We start from the raw sequence: 24,687 nt of genomic DNA, 5'->3' as shown, positions 1-24,687 counted from the left end.
CCATGAACCCTTTATCTGATTTATTCTACAATAGTTAGTCCTGGCTGTTACCGTAGAATCTTGTGAACGCAGGCTGCACATTTCTTACTTCTGTGCTTGCCTTCATGTTGCTCCTTTAACCTGGAATGTCCTTTTTTTCTCCTTCCATCTAAACCCAAAGGGTTCTTCAAACCTCAATTCACAACCAATCCCTGTAAAAGATTTTTACCTGACTAATCTGTCTTTATTGATTTCCCTCTCCTCTGAAATACAATAGTGTTTGAGATTTGTACTACACAGCTTAGTATATCATTACATACCATTGGTAATTGCTTATTTTTGTTTCAGTTATATTAATTTTTTTCTGAAATAGATCTGAGTTTCTTGAGAATTTCATTTTGGGAAAGACCAAACTCCTTTAGCTGGACAACTGCCCAGTGGTATTTCTAAAATTATTCCTTAATTTGTCTTTGTGCTTGTTAAGTTGAGTTGGCCTTATGTCTGGGCAGGAGTTCAAGTTTGATAAATAATATCTAGCATAATGTTATTTCCAAGTATAATATGGTAGTGCAGGTACTTATTCTGAATTTGACGAACTTTATCTTATAGCTATTTCTGCATTTGAAGTTCAGCCAATTTCTACTGAGGTCCAAGAAGGTGGAGTTGCTAGATTTGCATGCAAGATTTCATCAAACCCTCCTGCAGTCATAACGTGGGAATTAAATCGGACAACTCTACCTGTAACTATGGACAGGTAAATACAGCTTTTGTCTTTGAATATGATACAGGAATGACAAGGACTTCATCATAAAACTGTATATGGGGAAAGACCACTGTGGAGCTTATTTTCGTTTATGGTAACAATAACCAATTTCTTAAAGACATTTCAAACTTAGGCAAAGAATTAGATCATCAGTCTCTGGTACATGGGGCATAGTTCCTGGTTTTTTTGGTCCAGATCAGAATTCAGATACTCTACCTTAGTGCTTTGTTCCTTTCCTCAAACATCTTTTCCAATCATGGGACCACCTGAGTACCTGGATGGCAGCCCAAGGATTTAGGAAGCTGAATTACACTTTTAGTGCTGGGGATAATAGTGCTGGTGTAAGGGTCTCCCATATACGCAGTGGTGGTTGCCCACTTCTATCTCTGCCTTCTGCTTACCAACCCCCTCTACACTACATACACACACACGTGCACACGCTCGCGCGCATACACACACCTAGTTTGATTCCAATCCTGATGAGTAGTAATATTCCTTAGGAGGCAAAAATCCCTTGCTGAAATGGTAGAGAGAACTAAGATGGACAAAGTTATTCAAGGAAGAGCTTAAAAAAAAAAAACTTACATTCAGGTATATCTTGCAGAGTACATAGATATTAATATGCAAAAAATCAGGTATTTGAAAAATATCATACTAAACTCTAGACCACCAGTTAGCTATAATGTCAAGTGAGATTCTGTGTAAAATTACACTGATAGATTTCACAAATCACATACAGCGGGGGTCCCCAACCCCCGGGCCATGGACTGTTACCTGCCCATGGCCTGTTAGGAACCAGGCTGCACAGCAGGAGGTGAGCGGCAGGTGAGCAGCAAAGCTTCATCTGTATTTACAGCCGCTCCCCATCGCTCACATTACCGCCTGAATTCCGTCTCCTGAGCAGCATTAAATTCCCATAGGAGTGCAAACCCTACTGTGAACTGCACATGCGAGGGATATAGGTTGGACGTTCCTTATGAGAATCTACTGCCTGATGATATGAGGTGGAGCCGAGGTGGTGATGCTGGCACTGGGGAGCGGCTGCAAATACAGATTATCATTAGCAGAGAGGTTTGGCTCCACAGAGACCATAATAAATCAGTTGCCTGCAGACTCATATCAGAACCCTATCAGTGGTAAGTGACAATTAAGTTGCGTCTTACAGAGTAGACAGGACATAAGCAACACACTTCAGGTGTCGCTGTCTCCCACCATCCCCAGATGGGTCCATCTAGTTGCAGGAAAACAAGCTCAGGGCTCCCACTGATTTTGCATTATGGTGTGTTGTATAATTATTTAATTATATATTACAATGTAATAATAATAGAAATAAAGCACACAATAAATGTAACGTGCTTGAATCATCCCTGGGGGGACCGGGGAAAAAATTGTCTTCCACGAAACCCATCCTTGGTGCCAAAAAGGTTGAGGACTGCTGAGGTACAGCATAATTACTTATGTTTTAGAGAGTTGTAGTAACCCAAATGAAAACAATTGAATCAAGCTAATATTTTTAAAAGTCTTTAAAGTATTATTGCATCTGGCATTTTTAAAAGGTTGAGTATATGAATTCTTATCATAGAATATATGTTAAGATAAAATATAAAATCTACTACAGAGAGTTTAATCATCTTTCCTCTCATGACAGGGTAACTGCATTACCAACAGGAGTATTGCAGATCTATGATGTTGACCAAAAGGATGCTGGAAATTACCGTTGTGTTGCTGCTACTGTAGCCCACAGACGTAAAAGTATGGAGGCCTTGCTCACGGTGATTCCAGGTACCACACGTAAGTTGATTTTTCAGTTTTTAATGGGACCAGCTATTAATTTGCCTTCTCTGGCTATAATAGTATACCATAAAGTAGTACTTCAATTACATTTAAATTTTATTGTAATCTATTTGGAAAATGATCATTTTTATCTATTTAAGCAACCTTCTTCTCAAACTAACTTGTTTTATATGTCAATGTCAACATCTTTAAGAAAGATCGAATTTTTGTTTTGTAAATACTTCATTTTTGTTTTTAAAATATAAAATACAGAAAATCTCAAAAAAGAATAATAATCATCTATTTCCACTAAAATTGTCCATTGTCAATAAAAATACATTTGTTTCCAGTTTGGGTTTTTCTGTTTGTTGTTTTAAGGAAAATTATAATTTGCATTTGTAGAAATGATGCATGTTTTATTTTAAAGAGTAATGTCTGTTAAAGTAAAATAACTTCTTTTACATTAAACAGTGTAAAAAGTACAAAGATATATTTTAAAAATGTCCCTAGTTCCATATCCAGAGATTATCACTGTTAATATTAAGTGAACATAATTTCATATATTTTACCGTTCATAAATATAGTTAGAAGGGAAACTGGCTTGAGAGATGATATGAAGAAAGAAATATTTATTTTATTAAAATGGAATTATACATAGATGCTAGTTTTTTATTTTTAAATAATTAAATTTACTTGAATGTAGTGGAAGAAAACCAGACCTAAAGACATTGTTGAACTTCACATGAGTGTTTACTCTTCACAAGAGATATTACTTCCTAAAGATCCTTTAAGACTAAAAATTTTTTCACAGAAACATTGAGACTTAAATTAAATTTTTAATGCCATGTTTTAATTTTAGGTGGTATCTATTAGCTTCTTGGTATGAAGCATAAAGACAAAAGCACTCTCACACTTCTTTGTTCTCCCCACTGTCACATAAATTCCTAACAAGATTAGTGAAAGCATTAAGTCAGTGTTTGAACCTCAATTAAAAGTGGATGATATGGAAACAACCTAAGTGTCCATCAACCAGTGAATGGATAAATAAAATGTGTCTTATCCATTTAATTAAGTATTAATCTATTATTATTACTCAATAAAAGAAATGAAGTACTGGTACATGCTACAGCTTAGATCAACCTTGAACATTATGTTAAGTGAAAAGCCAGTCCCAAAAGACCACATAACGTATGGTTCCTTTTTTCTGAAATGTCTGGATTAGGCAAATCCAGAGACACAAAGTAGTTGTCAGGCTATGGGGAGAGGAGATTGGGGAGCGATTGCTGATGGGATGGAGTTTCTTTTTGGGGTGATGAAAATGTTTTAAAATTGATTATGGTAATAGTTGTATAACTCTGAAAGTACTAAAAACCATTGGATTATATACTTCAAATGGGTGAGCTATATCTCAATAAAGTTGTTTTTTAAAAAAGAAAAAAGTGAAAAACTTCAGAATAGATATTTTAACTCATTTCATTCATTATATCTTATTTATAATTTTTTCTTATATCCTGCCTTTTCCATCTCAAAGGTAAGGAGTCTAAATCCTTCCACACACCAACCATTATAGCAGGTCCACAGAACATAACAACGTCTCTTCATCAGACTGTTGTTTTAGAATGTGCGGCCACAGGAAATCCCAAACCAATCATTTCTTGGAGCCGTCTTGGTAAGTCTTAGGAAAAAAAAAAAGTCTTTTCCTTCAACTTTGTTCATACGGGTGAAACTGATAACATGTTTATTTTATATACAGCACACATGTTTGGCAATTATGTGGCTTTTAACTTTCTGGTATTTCAGTGTGTAGAGGAAAAGTTTTAGCATAGAAAATTTTAGACTTTTTATAATAATGATTGTTTGAATAGTGATCTTTTGACAAATTTTAGATCACATGTTACATTGTTTTAACTGAACTGTTCTCTTTGAAATAGATCACAAGTCCATTGATGTCTTCAATACTCGGGTACTTGGAAATGGTAATCTCATGATATCTGACATCAGGCTGCAACACGCTGGAGTATATGTTTGTCGGGCCACTACCCCGGGCACACGCAACTTTACAGTTGCCATGGCAACTTTAACTGTATTAGGTATGTTTTCTTTCCTTCTGCAATCAGGAGAATCTTACATCTTAACATTTGCTGTTTTATCTCGTAGCTTACTTCCACTTTTCTTGAATTTTGTAGTGTTGATATAAAATTGTAAACCAGTGATGAATTTTAGGAGGAAATTAAAGCCCTACGTTAAAATATAACTAGAATCACTGAAGTTACCATCCTGTTTGCTTTTATAACATTATGGTCCTTCTTAGTTAATTTAAGCTTCCTTTTTAATTTCCTTCTCACCCACCTACAAATTCATATACCCATTGACCAGTCTAAGATTTTAATCTATTGTCTCCATGCATTCACAAGTGGCTGTATATTGGGCTTGGTTAAGTTAGGATTATGGCACACATATTTTTAGTGTGTTTGTATAGATGGTGTCAATGGGGAAAGCCTGGGGAAAGTGGACATTAACTGAGCAATGCAGAGAAAAGACATCTGGAGAGATAGATAAATGTAGAGTGTAGACAGGAAGCTCAGAATGTCAAATATTTTCAGGGGTGGGACTTGCGTCACTTGCTGTACTCTTCCTTGACTCTATATCATTCCTGTTTGGACCACAAAAATATTTTCTTTTTTTTTAAAAATAGCTCCTCCTTCATTTGTCGAATGGCCAGAAAGTTTAACGAGGCCTCGAGCTGGTACTGCTCGATTTGTATGTCAGGCAGAAGGAATCCCCTCACCCAAAATGTCATGGTTGAAAAACGGAAGGAAGATACATTCAAATGGTAGAATTAAAATGTACAACAGGTGGGCTAAGTCACTTTGCTACTATTTTAGATAAGATATAATGGCTTTAGTAATTCTTATGTGAAACGGTTATAGTTATAATATCAAATACCTAAATTATCCTGGTATTTTAAACTGAAGTAAAATCAGTAAGAAATAAACTTAAGAGTGTAATATCAGCATGTCAAAAATCCTTTTGTATTTTATACGTGGATCGTGGAAGTGGTAGATTATAATGAAGTGAATGTTGAAACAGTTCCCCAGACCTGGGTTCTGGTCCTGGTAAGCCACCAGCTAAGTTATTAGCAAGCATGTTAACCCTTTGGAGTCTCAGTTCCTTGTTCCATAAAGTGAGGAATTTAGAAGGAAATAATTAAGTCTCTAAGAGTTCCTCCACAGTTCAAACTTAATGATTTTAAGAACTCATTTTTATTAGTATAAATATGAATCTTCTTGTATCACTCTTGTATGTTGAACAAAACTTTTGAACATTTTTGTTGACCTGAATTTTATGTAGCATTGCAATGTTACAGAAATTTAGATGCTACTACAGATTAATATATTTTCTTAGTAAAAGCCAAATTTTAAAAAAGAGATTAAGCTGTCACCTAAAGCAAACAGGATTTGGATATCTCAAGTACTTCTTTATATAGACTCAGAAAATAAGAGTAATTTTAAGCAATTCATATAGATTTTTTTCATAGGGCTGGTCACTCAGTTTTTTGTTCTTAATAACTTGTTTTTTAAAATTAAGAGTGCACTTAGTAATAGCTTAACTTTATTTTTATGTCATCCTTAGAATTTTCATTGAAATAATTTTTTTCTTTCCTCAGTAAATTGGTAATTAACCAGATTATTCCTGAAGATGATGCTATTTATCAGTGCATGGCTGAGAACAGCCAAGGATCTATTTTATCTAGAGCCAGACTGACTGTAGTAATGTCAGAAGACAGACCCAGTGCTCCCTATAACGTGCATGCTGAAACCATGTCAAGTTCAGCCATCCTTTTAGCTTGGGAGAGGCCGCTTTATAATTCAGACAAAGTTATCGCTTATTCTGTGCACTACATGAAAGCAGAAGGTAAGCAATTTGAGTACTGTTTATTTTTATGTGCTATTTACTGTCAGGGATTTGTTTTCAATATAAATGATGTCTCACATAATCCACAAAATATTTTTGAAGTTCTATGGCATTTACCTCTTTTAATAAAGTAATTACTATATCACCTGTGTATAAATTTTTTTGTTAAATTTTGTATTGTTGTGTACTTTATGTATATAAGTATAGTTTAAGATTTTCTGTCTAGAAATAAGTACCAACTCTGCATGCTAAAAGTTACAGAGTGGTGTACTTAGGAATTTCGTTTCAGCCGAGATGTAAATTCCTTCCCTAAGACTTAAATATATCAATTTAAGTATGCAGTTACATAGGAACAATGGTGTAACTGCTTAATAAAATAATAAGGTGAACTGTAGTCACTATAGCATGTTATTTTTAAAGGGGAAAGTAAACATTTTCAGATTCCCCGTAATATGATTTTATATATTTTGATTATTTTTCTGAAATCTCATAGAACTTTCTAAAAACTGAGCAGGATACTCTTTATTGATATCTCATTTATTATGTAAAAGTAGATATCAAATCTTTCTTAAAATTTTTATTCAGTTCCATTTCTGGAATCTTTTTTATCCTCATATTTTCTTTTGGCAAAAATTTAGAGGAAAAACTAGTTATAAATCCTAGAGATTTCACTATTGATTTCTCATGGAAACAATGGCAGAGGTTTACACATTTTAGTTATATACAAAACAGCCTACTTTTTATGTGATAGACATTCCAAACAAATTCAGATACCCAAAGAATGGTGATATAATAAAATTGTCTGTACAAACAGGTGGTTTGTTGTTGTTTGTTTTTTGTACTTTGAAGTAGTATTTTGAAAAGGAGTATTTTGAATTTAAATCAGGGGTCATGGTAGCAAGAAGAATGAAAGTCTGTTAACTGAGCATGTTGGAGTATGTTAATTCCCTTTTTAATGACTTAAGAAGGTAAAAGGAATGCTGGTTTTGGTGGAGACCACTCTTGTTCGCTATTATGGTTGTTTCATTAGAGCCCTCCACATGCGGCTCAGTGGTCTATTCAAAGGCAGAACAAGGCTTTTTAATTCGAACTCAAGGACCTTGTTTGGTAGGTCAGAAATCGTACTATGCAGTTCCTAATTAACGAACCATTAGCTAGTCTGTTGTGAAATGCCTGTAATCTTGTCTAATTAAAATGCTATCAAGTTAATTCAGAAATGTGGGAAAACTTAATAGTGGAATTTGCCTTCTGTTTTGTTTATAAATCCAGTGTGGAGAGAAGGGGCTCCATCCTTAGAGAGTTTTGATTAAGTTGACGTGCATTTACTGTGAATTGTTCGCAAAGCACAGTAGCTGCCAGTGCTCTTGTTCCACTTTACAAGTTTACTCTGTAGGAATTAAATCCCACAAAGACAAATCCTCTTCTATACCTTGCTATGCATATTTTATTAAGAATTGCTGAGAATTTTTTTCCTCTCTAGGGGGGGAAAAAAACCCTCATTGTGGAACAAAACATTTTGAAGCACATTCTGTGCCTCCCAGTTCTTTTGCTTTCAATATAAGTAAAAAGAACAACTTGTGTCAGTCAAATTTAATAGAATCTCTAGGGGCAAAATGAGATCTTTTGCAGGACAACTTTTGGTTTGGTTTGTTTTTATAAAGAGTAGAGCCATTACATTCCCTACTGTCTCTCCATTTATGTTTAAAAGAAAAAGGAAACCATGAGTTTAAGCAATTAAAATATACACTGTTAATGAGCTACAGTATTCTGTAGCATTAAACTCTGTTGTGTTACTGCTGTACATTGTCTCTGCTCTGGGTTTTGACTAGATGTTAAATGATGTTTAGAGAAGATTAATTGTTTTCAGTTTGATTTATTCAGGAAAAATTCAAACTAGTAATTTGTAACAAGACATGGTTACTTTTAGAAAATAAAAACCTTCCTATTCACATGTTTTAAAGGGTCACAAAAGATAACAGAGAGATCCAAGGACCAGTGTTTCATAGTGGAAGAAAATGGTAATGGTCTTGTTAATTTTATTTTGAATATTCATAATTTTTAGACACTGATTCCTTAACCTAGGTTTAAACAATGAAGAGTATCAAGTAGTCATCGGAAATGACACAACTCATTATCTTATTGATGACTTGGAACCTGCCAGCAATTATACTTTCTACATTGTGGCTTATATGCCAATGGGAGCCAGCCAGATGTCCGACCACGTGACGCAGAACACTTTAGAGGATGGTAAGAAAACGTGACTCTAGGTCATCTCAGCATGAATAGTAATATGCTTTATCATTTTCAATGAATATGTGTTCTAACTCAGAGAAAATATCCTGGTTTTGGTTTAAAAACAAAAACAAATGTGATAACCAGCAGGCTAATTTACCATTTCAAATCTTACTCTCAGTTTTTGGCAGTAACATGATGAAGAGCAGTTTCATTTATAATTCGTAATACAAATTTTAATAACAAAATTGTCCTTCTGTTTCTTCAGGTTCCTGGTTTAAATTGTAAATGCGTTGCAGGGTTTTTGGTTTGTTTTCTTTTCTTTACTGAGGAGAACAAAATGTGAGATTCTCTAGGTGGGAAAAAATATAATGACAGTTACATATTGAGTGTATGTAATGACTGGAGGTCAGAGGCATTGGACTTCTGAAACTGGGAGTTTAAGAAGTTTAGTACTTGCCAGCTAAAAAAATTCTTATAAAATCAGATAGCAGTTAGTTTATTTTTAGATACATTGTGCTTATTCTGCATAAGCAGGAAAGTATTGCCTGTTCAGTTTGTTACCTGGGGTTGGAAATTGAGTTGCTGTCCTTTTGAGGGCAGGCCTCCATATACTCTTACAATGGTGGGAAATTCTATCCATTAAAATAGTCCTGGAGAACTGTTTCTCTTCCTCTGACTCTTCATCTCTCTCTTCAGGGCCTCTCCATGGCCCATTTTTGTACTCTGCAGTGTGAAAGGGGGATTGTTTAACATATACTTAATTATACTATTCTTCCTTTACACATGTTTTCGCATCCTCAGGAAATGGTCCACCTTTAGTTTTCAAAACATTTTTATATAAATGATTCTCACATCTTTTTCTTTGTCCATTTGGTCCCAGATCTATTATATCTCTATACTACTACTTGTGTAAATGTTTATAAATTCAGACTTTTACTAAATGAAAAAATTGTCATTGATCTGGATGATGAATTCCACATTTCAGTTTTCGTTTAAGAGTCTGTTCCATTTTAGAGTGAACCATGACCTCTCTTGTTACCTAATTACATTTAACAACTTCTGACATGCATATCTAAGGTGAAACACAGGCTGGTGTTTGTTGTAGTTGTTTTGGGTTTGTTTGGTATATGAGGTGTATTCCCCCATACCCTTCAAGAAAATGTGTCTTAGTATAGCAAGCTACTGGTTAAAGCTTGCCAATTCTAATTAAGCTGTGATCTCAAAGTTTTTCTCCTTTTAAACCTTTCCTTAATTCTGCAACTTTTTTGTTTAATTTTCATTTTGTTTTCTGGATAACATACGGACTTCTGACACTGCTTTTCAATTTTCTGCATCAGTATTCCCCCATTTCCTCAGCCTGTACTTCTCAGACTGAGATGTGTGGGTCTCCTAGTATGCCCGTCAGATACAACTAACACTTTTGGAGTGTCTAACACTGCGTGTTCTAAAAACGTTCCCTCCATTTATATCCTTTAATCCCCACATAACCCTATGATAGAAGAACCATTGTTATATAAGAGATAGTAGGGTGTTGGGGATAAGAATATAGGCTCTAGATCTACTTCTTCACTTACAAGCTGTGTGACCTTGGGTAAGTGATTTGACTTCTTTGTACCTCAGTGTCCTCAGCTATAAAGTAGAAATGATAATGGCACTTTCTTCATTGGGTCTTTGTGAGAATTCATGAGTTCATACACATAAAGGACTCAGAAATGCTTGATTGGTTTTCCCTTTCCTACCTATTATTTCATTCATTCAACAAATATTTATTGAGTACGTGCTGTGTGTTATTCAGTATTTAGTAGTGAATGAAAGAGACAAAAAATTGTCCCATACCTTGTGGAGCTTACTTTCTGTTGTGGGAGAAGGGACAGAGGAACAATAAATAAGATAAACAATCAATGATATGCTCTGTTAGATAGTAATAAGTGTTGAGGAGAAGGGGAAAAAAGCAGAGAAAGGGATAAGGCTTTAGACAGAGATACCTCATGTAATAGGTGACATTTGAAGACCTGAAGGAAATGAAAATGAGGGAGCTGGCTAGGCAGATGACTGGGGGACGTGAATTCTAGGAAAGGACATGGAAATTGCTACGGGCCTGAAGCACAAGCACGGCTGGACTGGAGGGAACAAGCAGAAAGCAGTAGGAGATGAGGCACAGAATGAATGAGGAACCAGCCATATAAGTAGGTAGGGCTGTGTATGAATCCATAATGAGGACTCTGGCTTTTACTGTGAATGAAATGGGAGCTATTTTGAGCAGAAGAGAGACAAGATCTGACTTGCAATTTAACAGCAAATGTATTGGAGACTAGGTGGTGAACAAGAGGGCAGAGGCAGGGAAATCTGTCAGGAGGCTGTTGCAACAAAACAGGCCAAGGGTGATGGTGCAGGGACCAAGGGGGTGGCCGTGTGAGTAGTAGAGTCGTAGGATTGAACGTGGAGAGTGTATGGAGGAGTCAAGGGTGACACCAAGGTTTTTGTCTTGAGCAGTTGGACAAATAATTGCCATTACTTGAGGTAGGAAAGCCTGTAGAAGAAGCTATTCTTTTCATCCCCATTTTGTATATGAAGAAACCTAGACACAGAGAAATTAATTTGGCCAAGATCACACACAGACAGTAGTAATTGATATAACAGGGATTCAGTTACACAGAGACTAACTCCAGAACCCATCTTAGCTCTTAATATTAGACTGCCTCCCAGTTTACCTGGCTCATTTTCCTGGACTGCCTGTTGTATTCGAATTATTTACAGGGAAAAAACATTGTTTTCATATTAAGTGCCATATATTATAATTAGGAATACAAAATTCACACTAATTTTTAAGATACAACTCTTACTAAACACTTAAAATTATTTGTCAGGTTATAACCCTGGTGTCCTAAGCTTCTCCATTCTTCTGTAATTCTCTCTTCCTTGTTTTAAGGCATTTTGGTTAGGGTTACTGAGAAGTATTCTCATATTAAGTAAGCTCCTATTAATCCCAAAGAACATCAGAACAGTCACAACAACAGCAGTGAAAGCCTTGCTTTCTTTGGTTCTCTATATCGGATCCTCCCTCATTATTTTTTCCTTCCTCTTTCTGGTTTGTACTCTGCTTGACTGGAAACCTCAGCTAGGGCTGAAAGTATCTCTCTCTCCTTTATTATGTGATGTGTTGCTGTTAAGATACTTCAGTAAATACTGGTGTGCTAGTTGACAATTTTGATGCTAAATATTTATAAGCAACCTGTTTTCTTGTATGACTAGTTCCCCTGAGACCTCCTGAAATTAGTTTGACAAGTCGAAGTCCCACCGATATTCTCGTCTCCTGGCTGCCAATCCCAGCCAAGTATAGGCGGGGCCAGGTGGTCCTCTACCGCCTGTCCTTCCGCCTGAGTACTGACAACTCCATCCAAGTTCTGGAGCTCCCAGGGACCACTCATGAGCACCTGTTAGAGGGCCTGAAACCTGATAGTGTCTACCTGGTGAGGATTACTGCTGCCACCAGAGTGGGGCTGGGAGAGTCTTCAGTATGGACCTCACACAGGACACCCAAAGCTACAAGCGTGAAAGGTAAATGTTGACTACTGAGGAAGAATAACACAGTATTTTTCTTTTTTTTCTTATCTAACTTATGTTTATATTTTAAAATTTTGTCTTATGAATTGAAGTATTCCATCGATCATGGGCTTAATTGAAAAAAATTTTAAAGTTTCTATTGAGTAGTTTTTTGCATGGAGCTCATTAGTGTGTAAAACTTTTGGTTACTCTATGTTTACTTAGCAGATCCTTCAAAGACAGATGGGTCCAAATCAAATTGAATTACCAGAAGTTATATATTAATAGAGACCTAATTAATATCATTGCCATATATATTTTTTTAAATTATCATTTTAATAGAAAAACCATAATACTAGGAAGTTCCAGACCCGCCTCCTCTTTTACTAATGTGGAATGTAACATGACTGGGCTTTTTCTTGTTAATTGATTAATAATAATGCCTGTTCTATCACAGGGGAATATTGGATGGTCAAAATTAGGAAACACATACTGCTTCTTTGAAAACACTTAAAATACACATGTAATTTTGTTCTTATTTATATACCTTAGTTTTTTAGGTAGTATTTTATATTTTTAAGTCTGTCTCAAAATTTAATATCATTGTGGAATTTTTAATATTAAGGTAAAGTATAATTGTTGGAATTGAATTTTTATGCAGTTGTTGGTTTAAAACAGAGAGAGCTATATACTATTCTGTGTTTTCATGTGCATTACGAGTTTCTTATTCATCTGGTGAATTTTTCTAGCCCCTAAGTCTCCAGAGTTACATTTGGAGCCTCTGAATTGTACCACCATTTCTGTAAAGTGGCAACAAGATGCTGAGAACACAGCAACCATTCAGGGCTACAAGCTGTACTACAAAGAAGAAGGGCAGCAGGAGAATGGACCCATTTTCTTAGCTACCAATGACCTTCTCTATACTCTCAGTGGTTTAGGTGAGTGAACCTGTACTGTTTTTCCTTTTTTCCTTCCTCCCTGACCAATTGGGAATAAAGTTATAGGATATAAGGCAGAAGTAATGACTTAATGGTAAAAAGAAAAGAATTGACCCTGCTACATCATTGTGCATATTCTACTGCTTAAGTCAGTGAATGGTCCTTGACTCACCACTGTGAGTGAATCGGTACAATGTCAGATAACCAGGTTATCTTTCTATCTTCTCCCCACCTTTGGGCATCGATTTTCTTTCTAAAGTTTACTTCTGGTGGAGTGAGATCCTGATCAATTCTTGTGACTGTGTGGTGGATGTAGAATAGAAATGTAAAATTAGGAATATCACCAAATGATCAGATAATACACAATAATTTAAGTTTAACTTAGAAATTGCCTGAGAGTGCCAGGTAGGTGTATTATTTTGCATGTGTGAAAGATATGTAAATTATGTACAAAATAATGCTCTTACATATGACCCATGTAACTGTAAATATTTACTTTATGTAGTTCTAACCCAGGAACACTAAAGAAAAAGCACTTAATTTTGTGTTTGGGGTCACCAGAGTTCTGAAAGACACTTTTATTCCCTATTCATCCTCTCTTTGCACAGTGAGAGGATTTCATGATGAAAACATGTTTAGTAGAAAGTAAAGACACTTATAACTACAGTAAATGTGTGAGTATAAACGTACTCAAGGTGTAGAATGCACACTTAGCTATTTGTTGCTTGTGAGTAGATTTTTACCCGTAAGCACAAAGCAGCATCAACTAAATTCCTACTGGATTGTTATCACACCTTCTGCACATAATGGAAATTTTCAAGCACTCTGGCTTTCCCTGTAACAGACTGCCCTTTGGAGTGCAGGAAGGGAAGAGGCATAGGGGTCCCACAGGGGACTGCTTCATTATTTTCCCCTGGCCTCACAGCACAAGCTGTGAGAACAGCATTAGACCCAAATCCCTGTGCAGTAAGAAGCAGTGGTGGGAATCTGTTTTCAGATCCAGGGACGCAGAACCCCATCTTCCAGTTCTTTGCCGTAATTTTTCAGGTGCCGTTTTGCTCGTAATCTTGTGTTGGATTTTAATTGAATCTGCATTAGGTTAAATAAGTTTCACAGTTGATCCCTGTCACACAGCTTTATAAAGGACGAGGAGAAGTTACATATGTTCCAGGGTGACCTTCCTTAAGCCATTGATACTCAGATGACGTTAGCCCAACCTACTGTCAGCCATTCAGCAGCATTTATTTCTAGCCATGCCTTCTCAGGGTGCCCTCCCTTTCCACATGCATGTCATTTAGTCAAGAAAATTTTAGTCAGTATCAAGTTAAGAAACAGGATTTGAGACAATTTTTAATGAAAAATCAAACTCAGTACCTCCAATTTCTTCACTGATAAGGAAGTGTACGTACATTGAAGATAAAACAGTAGATTGTTAGACAAGTCTTATTGAACATATAGGTAGCTTATTCTAAACAGATGAATAATTTATTAGAAAAAAACAAAAGACTGCTGTGCTTGTGAAAAGTTTAGAGAAACATTTTATTAAAACTTAGCCAATTAAAAACAATTCTTTAAAATTTTTCTGCAGGTGGCATATATATGAAGAAGATCCATTGATTTTTGTTGAAATTTTTTGTAATCTCTGAATAATGGCTTTCCATCCTATATACCTTTATTTCTTCCTATGTTTTGAAAATAAATCGCATATATTTACTGCCTGTGTTTTTATGTCATAAAATCCTTTGCATGTGCCATTTGCAAAGGATTTAAAATCACTTTATAGTGCATAAAAGTAGGAAATGATTTTGTTATACTCAATATACCTCATCTATTAAAATAGCCGCGTGTCTCCTGACTGGAGTCAGACTGGGTGGCTGGAGTAATTGCAGTGCAGGGTTGCAGAGTACTCTCTCATAGCTGTAGGGCTTTCTTGTTAGATGGCCCGTTCCATACCCCTGGAGTTGCCGTGTCCAGGGCTGGATCGGCTGACTGGCAGGGATGCAGTTGTGTGGATTCAAGCACTGTGCAGCTGTTGACTGGATCACCTTTAAGATGCCTTCTAATCTTGAGAGCCCTAAGGTCTCATCTTCCTTTTCTACAAAGTCACTCTTGGGGCCTAGCCAAGCTTACAGCAAGCTGATGGATTTAACCCACTAAGCAGGCAAGTGTTAACAGCTCTCACTCCTTTCCGTCTTACTTTTGGCTGTTGGGAGAGCAGTATGTTCTATTAACTGGACAACTGACCATCTGTGACCATTTTTAGCGAGAGCATCTGGCGGTAGCTGCCTGTTTAACAGAGTGTGATATGTCTAGAGGGCAGTAGGTTAAGGGAACCCTATCTGTGTCTTACATGGTGAATACTTGCTTTTACTGAGCTTTTGCACATTAAAGATACTCTAACCGGAACTAGATTTACTAAGTGGTCTTGGAAATGAAATTTAAATGCTTTTGTTTGCTGATTCAGTGTCAATTTGAGTAGGAAACTGATGTCTCAAAATTTCATTTTCATGCTAATCCCCTTTCTGATTGCCCTTTTTGTTTCCACTTCAGGTAATGAAGTTTTCAATAAAAAAGTATGTTTTGGGGACACATTCTCCTTAGTAGTACATACAGTTCTTTGTTTCTGAAAGAAAGAAAGAGGTGAATGAGTTCATATATTTCAATTCATTTAACAAGCATTTTAAATTCTTTTTAAAGTAAGGCATTATAGCACTGGATTAAAAAAATGTAACAGATGTGACCACTGCTAAAAACAAGGATTAAACCAAAAGATTAAGTTGAATCACTTGTCCAATTTTCTCCCAAATTTCTGATTAACTAAATTTAATTGTACTTAGTAATGAAAGTTATTTTAGAACATTTTACTGTAAACCCTCAAAGCTCAATTCCCTGAGATATAGAATGTTTTGTTTTATAAAGTGGCTAAAAAAGGCTCTCGTGTCTTTATTAGTATAATATAAATATTGGCAGAGCAGTGGAAGTATTTTTGACGTTGTTAGTTTGTTTTAGTTTAATGATTTTAATATATACAGTTTGATTTTATTGGAAGTGGTTTACTTTGGGGGAGTTGGATAAAAAGCACTAGGCTTGTGATTTAATGTTTATTTGATTTGTTCTAAATTGTGGTTTGTGGTTTTCTTCAAGATTTTGCATCTTCGTAGTAATTATTTTCACTTAGTTTTTTTTCCTTGGCACTTTCAGTGTTTAGTTCAGTTTTAAATAGCATTTTTAAATGTTTCATTCATCACATAATAAACAGAAGCAAAATTAATAGCACACTTGTGTTCCCTGATAATAGACTGATTGAAATAATTTGTTCCTCCTTTTTTGGTCTGTTTATTTCAGAAATTGGCTTCAAATTCTGAAGTTAGAGTTTCTAATTGCAAGAGGACTGTTTTCATAAGCTGATTGTCAGAAACTGTTCTTAATTGTTTTGTCTGTGTAGAATAGAGTGAAAAGGGGGGGATTATTTAGATAGTGCTGTTGTTTAGCATTTAGGACACTGATGTTAGATAATCTTTAGCTTCTTCTTTGTCAAAGAATTTGTGCTATTAAATTTCACAGCGAGCATGATTAATGAGCATTTTATTTAGCACCAATTGTAAAGATCCAAAATATTTAAAATCACACCTTCAAAACTCAGATCGTTTTTTGAGAAATCTAAAGTTGTAACTCCCAGTTTCTGCTGGGAGTAGGAGTCTGAGGAAACAGTCCCTAGTTAATGATGTAATTTTAGAGTCCCTTAGCCAGTTTGTATAGAAGCATGGTAAAATCAAGTCAGATTTCTGGGTGTTATCTTTCACTATAGTAGAATAGGATTTGGTTGTGTGGCTACATATCTCAAGAAAGAAAACAACTAGCACTGGTGAGCCAAGTTGATATAGCTGGAGAAAGTTGTAAGCTTTCCTTTAGTCGAGGCAGAACAAGATTTTGTGGCATAAAAGAGACCACTTTGAGACCACTTCGAGCAGAGAGGGGTCATTGTGAACCTTACTATAATAGCGATTTTGTTTCGAAGAGAATTAGAATCACTCAGTTTACGAAATATGGAAGTCACGTTTTAAAGCAAGCTGAGGTCTTTTCAGAGACTGTCTTCCCTCACCCCTCTCACACAAGGAAGCCTTAGATAACACTCAGAAAATCTTTGGAAACATGCTACAGGTGAAAATCCTTATAATGTGGTTGGTCTGCAAATTTCACATAAGACGGAGTAAAAAATACACTATATTTTATAACAAAATCTTCCTAATTGTGAATAATTTCAAGTGTATAGTTCCATACTGACTTAGCCTATAAATTCATTTCAGATAATCTGGTGCTTTGATATTGACTACCAGTTTAAATGTCATTATAGATGCCAGGAGTCTTCCATGCTGAAGTAATGTATAGTCGACAACATAAATATCATTAAGCATTCTGTCCAGATGAGCTTTGACTTCATAAAGCAGCATTGGTTTCTGTGAGATCACTTTGCATTTATTTGTTAACAGACCATTTTTAGGCTTGGTGTAAAAATTCCATTAACATTATTGCTGTCGTTTACCACAGGAAAGATCTTTGGGGACATAACCTCACATTTTTTGCCTCTCTTCAGTTCTTCCTGTGCTTTACCACAGTTAATTTTCACTTTTAGTAGAAATAGTTGCTCTGAACAGTATCTGATTGTATTCTTTCATTCTTTTCAAATAATTACAAAATAAGTTCATTTAACTGAAGTCAGTAGACTTCTTAAAGAAATGATTTTGGAAACCATCTACTATGTAGGCCATAAAATTGACTGTGAGTACAAATTATAACATAACAAAGGGAACATTTAAAAAGTACTGTATTTCACTTCCTTCACTGTTAAATATCTTTTAAGTTATTATGTTGTGTTTAATCTTTTATCAAGACAAAACATGCTGAAACTTAAACACAGACTTTAGGGAACACTGAACTATTTATTCCTAATTTATCAAGAGAGTAAAAATTTTTGAAAATTCCCTTCTCTGCAATATCCAACAATGCCAAATATGATTGATATTCAAATCACATTTTAGAACCTTAATACTTAAAATTAAAAAAAAAATACTTAAAAAACCAATACCTCAAAAGAAATGGAGCATCCACTTCTAAAAATCCCATTACTAAAAACGTACTGCTACATAAAGACAATAAAAAGATTTTCATTTGCCAATTTGCAACTACCTCTAGTTAAAAACAGAATGTTTGCAGGTTGATGAAACTTTAAGAACTATACAAAATTTACAGTTAATCATCTGTTTATCTTTCCTTAAATTCTTCTTCTAGGATGAAAAGTAATCTTCCATTTTAAAATATTTTTAATGCTCTCTGGACAAAATTGGAGACCTATCTCTTCTCTCTGGAAAAAATCTTGCTCAACTTTTAAGTCTTAACTCTTCTGGGAATCCTCTTGTAACCCCAAATGGTGTCGGTCATTCCCATGGTGCGTCATCTACAGTGCTTTGTTATGGGAGGCACGTGGCACTGATAGTTAAAAGAAAAACATCAGTTGACTAAGCTTCATGTCTGCTGCCTAGGTTTAACTTACAAGCTCCACAGCTTATTAACAAATTAAATCCTCATTTTTTGCCTAATCTTTTAAATAGGGATAATAATAATAGTTATTTTAGAATGTTAGGAAGATTTAATGACATAATACACATAAGGGTTAACATTGCATTGTAAATTGCATTGTAAGTCTTCAACAAATGTTAGCTGTTGTAGTTGTTTTTACAATAACATAGTTCTCTTCCCAGGGTAGAGTCTGAAATTCTGTATTTAAAAAAATTTTTTTCCCATATAACTTACCATGATCATTAGATATGGAAACCACTACTTCTTGAGCTTTAATATGTGTATGAATTTACCCAGGGACCTTGTTAAAATTTAGTAGGTCTGGGTGAAGCCTGAAATTTTTGCATTTCTGCTCACTTTGAGAAACAAGGGTCTAGACCAGGGCCAGGCAAATTTTTTCTGTAATGAGTCAGATAGTAAATATTTTAGGCTTTGTGGGCTTTATGAACTGAATGTTTATGTTCCCACCAAATTCATATGGTGAAGCCCTAACCCCTAATGTGACTGTATTTGAAGATAGAGCCTTTGAGAGAGTGACAAATGTTAAATGAGGTCATAAGGGTGGGACCCTAATCCAATAGGGCTAGTGCCCTTAGAAGAAGAGGAAGAAATACCAGAGCTCTCTCCACCGTATGAGGCAATGAGAAGGTGACTGTCTACAAGCCAGGAAGAGAGCTCTTACCAGAAACGGACTGCTGCCAGACCTTGATCTTGGACTTCCCAGTCTCCAGAACTATGAGAAGTTAATTTCTGTTGTTTAAGCCATCCAGTCTATGGTGTTTTGGCATGGTAGCCTAAGCAGACTAATACAGTGGGCTATATGGTCTCTTCCACTGCCACTGTAGCACAGAGCAGCATAGAAAATTCATAAATGCATGGGTGTTGGTTATGTTCCAGTAAAAAGCCTTACTGTATTTATGGAGACTAAAATTTGAGTTTCATATAATTTGGACGTGTCACAAAATATTGCTTAAAATTTTTTCTGACCACTCAAAAATATAAAACCATTTTTAGTTGGCAGGTAACCCAAAGACAGTAGACCATATTACTATGGTTTGCCAATTCCAGTTGTAGACTTTATAGTCCTTATACTCTTTAAAGTGTGGTCCCAGGATCAGCAGCATAATCTGGAATTTTATTTAAATGCTGAACTTCAGGCTCGCCCTGTCCCTTCCCCAGACCCACTGAATCAGTCTCCATTTTAATATAATTACTAGGTGGCTAGTATGCACATAGAAGTGGAAACACTGGTCTAGATGACCTAGTAATATTTTTCCTAAATAGCCAGTGTTAATTCTTTATAACTTAATAACTCTTAGCTCTAGTTTGTTATTCTTGTTGGAAATCTTTCAGAAATTTGTTATTGTGCCTTCTAGGTTCCTGTATTTCTGACTCTCTTAATTGTCAAGCCAATTATAGTTTTTAATTATTGTTCCTACTAAACCTTTCTTTAGTCCATGTTTACTGTACTTCTTACTGCTTATCTTGCTTCTAGTCACACTTCCCCATACTTCTCAGCTTACACATGGAGAAAAACATGGCCTTTCATGAGTATCATCATTCAGTCAGTACATTTCTTCCCAAACATCCAAGGAGTGGATGAATCACAGGCTTTCAGGTATAATCTTCTCATTTGGGCCCTTCGTTTCTATATTTTGTTTGCCACTGATACTCATTCACAGATTCATTCTCAGGTATTTACCAAACTCACTATGTCGTAGTCCCTACATTAGAACACAGCCATATTTAATGTAGGCATAATCATAGCATTTGGGGAACTTAGGAGGAAGAATGATAATTAAATAAGCAATTAAAATAAGGTGTGATGAACTCCTTGCTAGTAGATGTCAGATTGCTGTTACGGCACTTGGCAGGGGCCTCTGACCTATTTTAGGGCTAAAATGGGGATAGCTTTCAAGAAGAAATAACATTTATGTTGAGATCTAAAGGAAGATTAGTATTAGGCAGGCAAAGGGGCAGGGGCAGATACAGGTTATGTGGAGCCTGATAAAATAATATATAATAAAATAAAGTAAAATAATATAAAAATACACTGTAGTACAGTGTCTTTAATAGACCCCATGCAGGTCAGGGGCTCTGAAAGTTAAGCTTCATAGCTTCAGGGTAAATCTGCCTTTACAAAGAGGGAATGGCAGAACCCAGGAAATACTCAGGGAATGCTGGAATTTATGTGGGACGGCCAGGAGGTGAGGGAGACCATGTTCTGGAGGAACTAAGTGTTTCTATGACCAGAGTGAAATTGGAGAGGCCTGCAAGAGGCCAACACCTGGTAAGGCATGTGAGGGAATTTGGGCTTTGTCCTAAGGCAGTGTGAAGCCATTAAATGATTTTAAGCAAGTCAGTGGCCTGATTAGATTTATGTTTAGAAATATCTTTCTGTTGCAGTGTGTAGAATATAATATAGAGAAATGAGACATAAAAGCAGCTCAGAACTGCTTCTTCCCTGAAAGAGGAGGTTTTGTGAACTTTCTTTTTACTTTCTGGTTCACACATGTTATAAAAGTCTATACTCTAAGTTTGCTGTAGTCCCTACTGTACATGGCAGTTTCCATGTACACAAATGGTAAATTAAAATTCCTTTAGAAAACAGCTTATTCTGTTGTTTTAAATCGCTTTATACTCAACTTTTGGGGATTATAATCATTGTATAATATAATATCCACCAGATCAGCAAATTTGGAAATTTCACTGTGCAGACCCTCTTCAAAAATCATTTACAAAGTGTTAGGTAATATTGATCCCATATCTGGAAAAAAAAAAAACAACTACCATTTTAACATATAAGGGAAAGGTATTTGGACCTTTGGCTTATGCCTCCCTTTAAGCCAGTTCTATAACTGTATTAGTTAAAGTGTTTTAATTTATGTTTCATTTGGGTTGAGTAAACTCTCAGGAGGCATCCAGTCATATATCTAATAACATATTCTATCCCCTGAGAAAACCTAATTACTCTTAATTTGGTCATCTCATTTTAGGTAACTGTGATAGTGCCAAGTTAATTAAATATTATGTTTTTAAATGATCAAAGAAATAAACATAGCCATGGATTCCATAAACCCATAACACAAACTGTTCTTTGAATCGACAGTATGAAGCCAGGAGCGTTTAATAGTCACTCGAAAGGAGAATATTTTTCAGACCACTCAGCTGCTATCATTGAGCTTTACAGTGGGCTCTAAGAGCTACAGTACTGTTTGTAAAGCCCTCATTAGCACTGTGTGAGTACAGTGTTTTATGGAACTCAATAGGTCTCAGATAAAGAGACTCCTATGCTTTCCTGGGGCTGGTCTCTTGGGCCCTACTAGAAGGCTTATAACACAGAAGCTCTTTGGCCTTGCAAATCAGTTGAACTCCATTTAGAAATGACTGATAATGGGCTGCAGTTACCGTTTAATTAGTGTAAATTAATTACCAGCAAATTAATTGCAAAGTCGAAACCATCCCCACAACATGCAGTTTTGACTTCTGTGATTTCTTCTCCTAACTCCTCATGAAGACATTGCCTAGAAGATAGTGCCAATTAGAAATGCAAAATTTCTAATTTTAGTGTTCGTACAATACACATTTTTCTCAGAAGTTTCTATGTATGTGTTCCCCATTATTTTTAAAATTTAAAAATTAACGTATATTGATTGAATGCACATACTCACCAGGCCCTGGATTGGGCACAAGGAACCTGAATGTAAAATGGCATGTTTGCCTCCGAAGTGTTTAAGTTCAGCCTGGAGGACCTATCAGCGTTCATAGGAAAATGTGCTGATAGACAAAATTGAGGTATAGTCAGACTACTCTGAAAGCACAGAGGATAAATGACTAATTTTACTGTATGCTAAAAAATTGCCCAGTAGAGAAATGGAGGAAAATCATTCCAATCATAGGAGCTTAAAATGTACAGAAATAAAAAGATTAAAAGAGGTAGCCTCATTGGTTTGCTATGGCTGAAACATGGGTTGCATGGGTAGGAGTTACGGAAGCTAAAACCATAGAGTTAACTAGGTCCCATGTTTTAAGGACCCTGTGTACCTTGATAAATTAGTTAGTCTTTGTCTTATCTTGTTAGTGGTGCAGAGCCAGCAAGTTTTTAAATGAGAAAATGACATGGCTTGTTTAGACAGATAACTGGTAATCGTATTGTAGAGGATAGGTTTAGAGAATGCAGTGAGCATAAGCCAGGGAGAGAGGGGGCTGCTGAAGACAGGAAATCAATAAAATGGTTGTTGAAATAATCTAAAATAATAAGTATAAGCTAAGATAGTAGTTCATTGGAGAGAAGGCAGGTATGAAGTTTTTCACACTTAGAACTTGACTGATTACATGTGGGCCTAATAGGAGACCTTCATATATAGGGATTCTGCCTAAGGGGTCTATGAAAAGATGCTCAACATCATTAGCCATTACCAAAATGCAAATTAAAAAATTTTAACTACAATAAGATGCCACTACATATCTATTGGAATGACTAAAATTTTTTTAAATGTCAAAACTGCCAATAACAAGTGCTGACATGGGTACAGAACACCTGGAACTCTTATGCATTATTGTAGGAATGCAAAATGGTACAGCCACTCTAGAAGACGGTTCAGTGCTGTCTTATGAAGTTAAACATGCCTGTGCCATGTGACCCAGCAATCTCATCCTATGTGTTTACTGTAGAAAAATGAAAACTGATGTTCACACAAAAACCTATACATAAAATGTATAGCTCAATTCACAGTCCCCCGCAGGCTGGAAACAACAGTTGTCCTTCAGTGGGTGAGTGGATAAACAAACTGTGATGTACCCATACCATTGAATTACTCCTCAGCAATAAAAAGCAATGAACTATATGGCTACTTGCGATAGTTTGTTGATGAATATTGACATTATGCTGAGTGAAAGAGTCTGGTCTCAAAAGGTTACATTCTGTATGACTCCATTTATGTGACATTCCTTTTTCTTAAAAAAAAAATTTATTTGGCTGTGTCAGGTCTTAGTTACTGCATGTGAAATCTTCGATCTTCGTGGTGGTATGTGGGATCTTTAGTTGCGGCGTGTGGGATCTTTTTTTTTTTTTAGTTGCGGCCTGTGGGATCTTTTAGTTGTGGCATTTGAACTCTTAGTTGAGGCATGTGGGATCTAGTTCCCTGACCAGGGATCAAACCCTGGTCCCCTGCATTGGGAGCGTGGAGTCTTACCCACTGGACCACCAGGGAAGTCCCCATTTATGTGACATTCTTGAGAAGTCAAAACTATAGGGATGGAGAACAGATGAATGATTGCCATAGATTGGGGTGGGAGTAGGATTTAACTACAAAGGGGCAGCACCAGCAGTTTCTTTATATGATGGAATTGTTCTGTTTCCTGATTGTGGTGGTGGTTACACAAATCTGTGCCTGTGTTAAATAGAACCATACATCCCCAAAATGTCAGTTTTAAAATTTAAAATAGAAGACTGAGGGTTTTGAGATAAGATGGCCAGGCTTTGAATTCTAGCTCTCCACACACTTGATCTTGGTCAAGTTACTGCACCTCCACGAACCTCAATTTGCACAATGTCCAGGATGTTGAGAATTAAGTGTGCTAGTACATGCGGAACCCTCAACAGGTGCACTGGTACATAGTAAGTGCTCAGTAACTATTAGCTGTTTGTAAATATGATTAAGTAAGGAAGAAGTTGGACCAGTTCTCAAGAGCTCTGGGTGGATGATACTTTAATTGGAGTAGAGCTTTAGGAGTTAAGACCAGGTTTGGAAAAGTGGGAGATATTAAGTTCAGTTTTGACCATGTTGAGTTGGAAAGGTTGGTGTTCTGGTGGAGATGTCTCTAGCAGCTTAATATATGGGTTCGATTTCAGAAGATCTGAGATTGTGAATCATTGGTGTGCAGTTTGGAGTTAAGCCTACACACTGATGCTGTCCTGCTGCAAGGGACCCAGCATCTTTCTGTCTTAGCTGCAAAGATTTG

General features: G+C 36.0%; 1 protein-coding gene across 1 annotated transcript in view; it reads left to right on the top strand.

The window, feature by feature from the left end:
• PRTG (protogenin) overlaps positions 1-24,687 on the top strand; it is a gene marked incomplete at both ends in the record, with an annotated part of 128,946 nt that overhangs the window by 57,053 nt on the left and 47,206 nt on the right. Inside the window, 9 exons of the mRNA XM_082846412.1 lie at positions 589-733; positions 2,391-2,524; positions 4,047-4,184; positions 4,447-4,605; positions 5,211-5,370; positions 6,183-6,430; positions 8,513-8,677; positions 11,918-12,223; positions 12,958-13,146. Of these exons, the coding sequence (XP_082702538.1) occupies positions 589-733; positions 2,391-2,524; positions 4,047-4,184; positions 4,447-4,605; positions 5,211-5,370; positions 6,183-6,430; positions 8,513-8,677; positions 11,918-12,223; positions 12,958-13,146 (1,644 nt within the window). The remainder of the gene's footprint in view (positions 1-588; positions 734-2,390; positions 2,525-4,046; positions 4,185-4,446; positions 4,606-5,210; positions 5,371-6,182; positions 6,431-8,512; positions 8,678-11,917; positions 12,224-12,957; positions 13,147-24,687) is intronic.

This window comes from Leucopleurus acutus (genome assembly GCF_964270905.1).
Source record: "Leucopleurus acutus genome assembly, chromosome: 1".
Lineage (NCBI taxonomy): Eukaryota > Metazoa > Chordata > Mammalia > Artiodactyla > Delphinidae > Leucopleurus > Leucopleurus acutus.
This window is presented reverse-complemented; position numbering and strand designations above follow the sequence as displayed.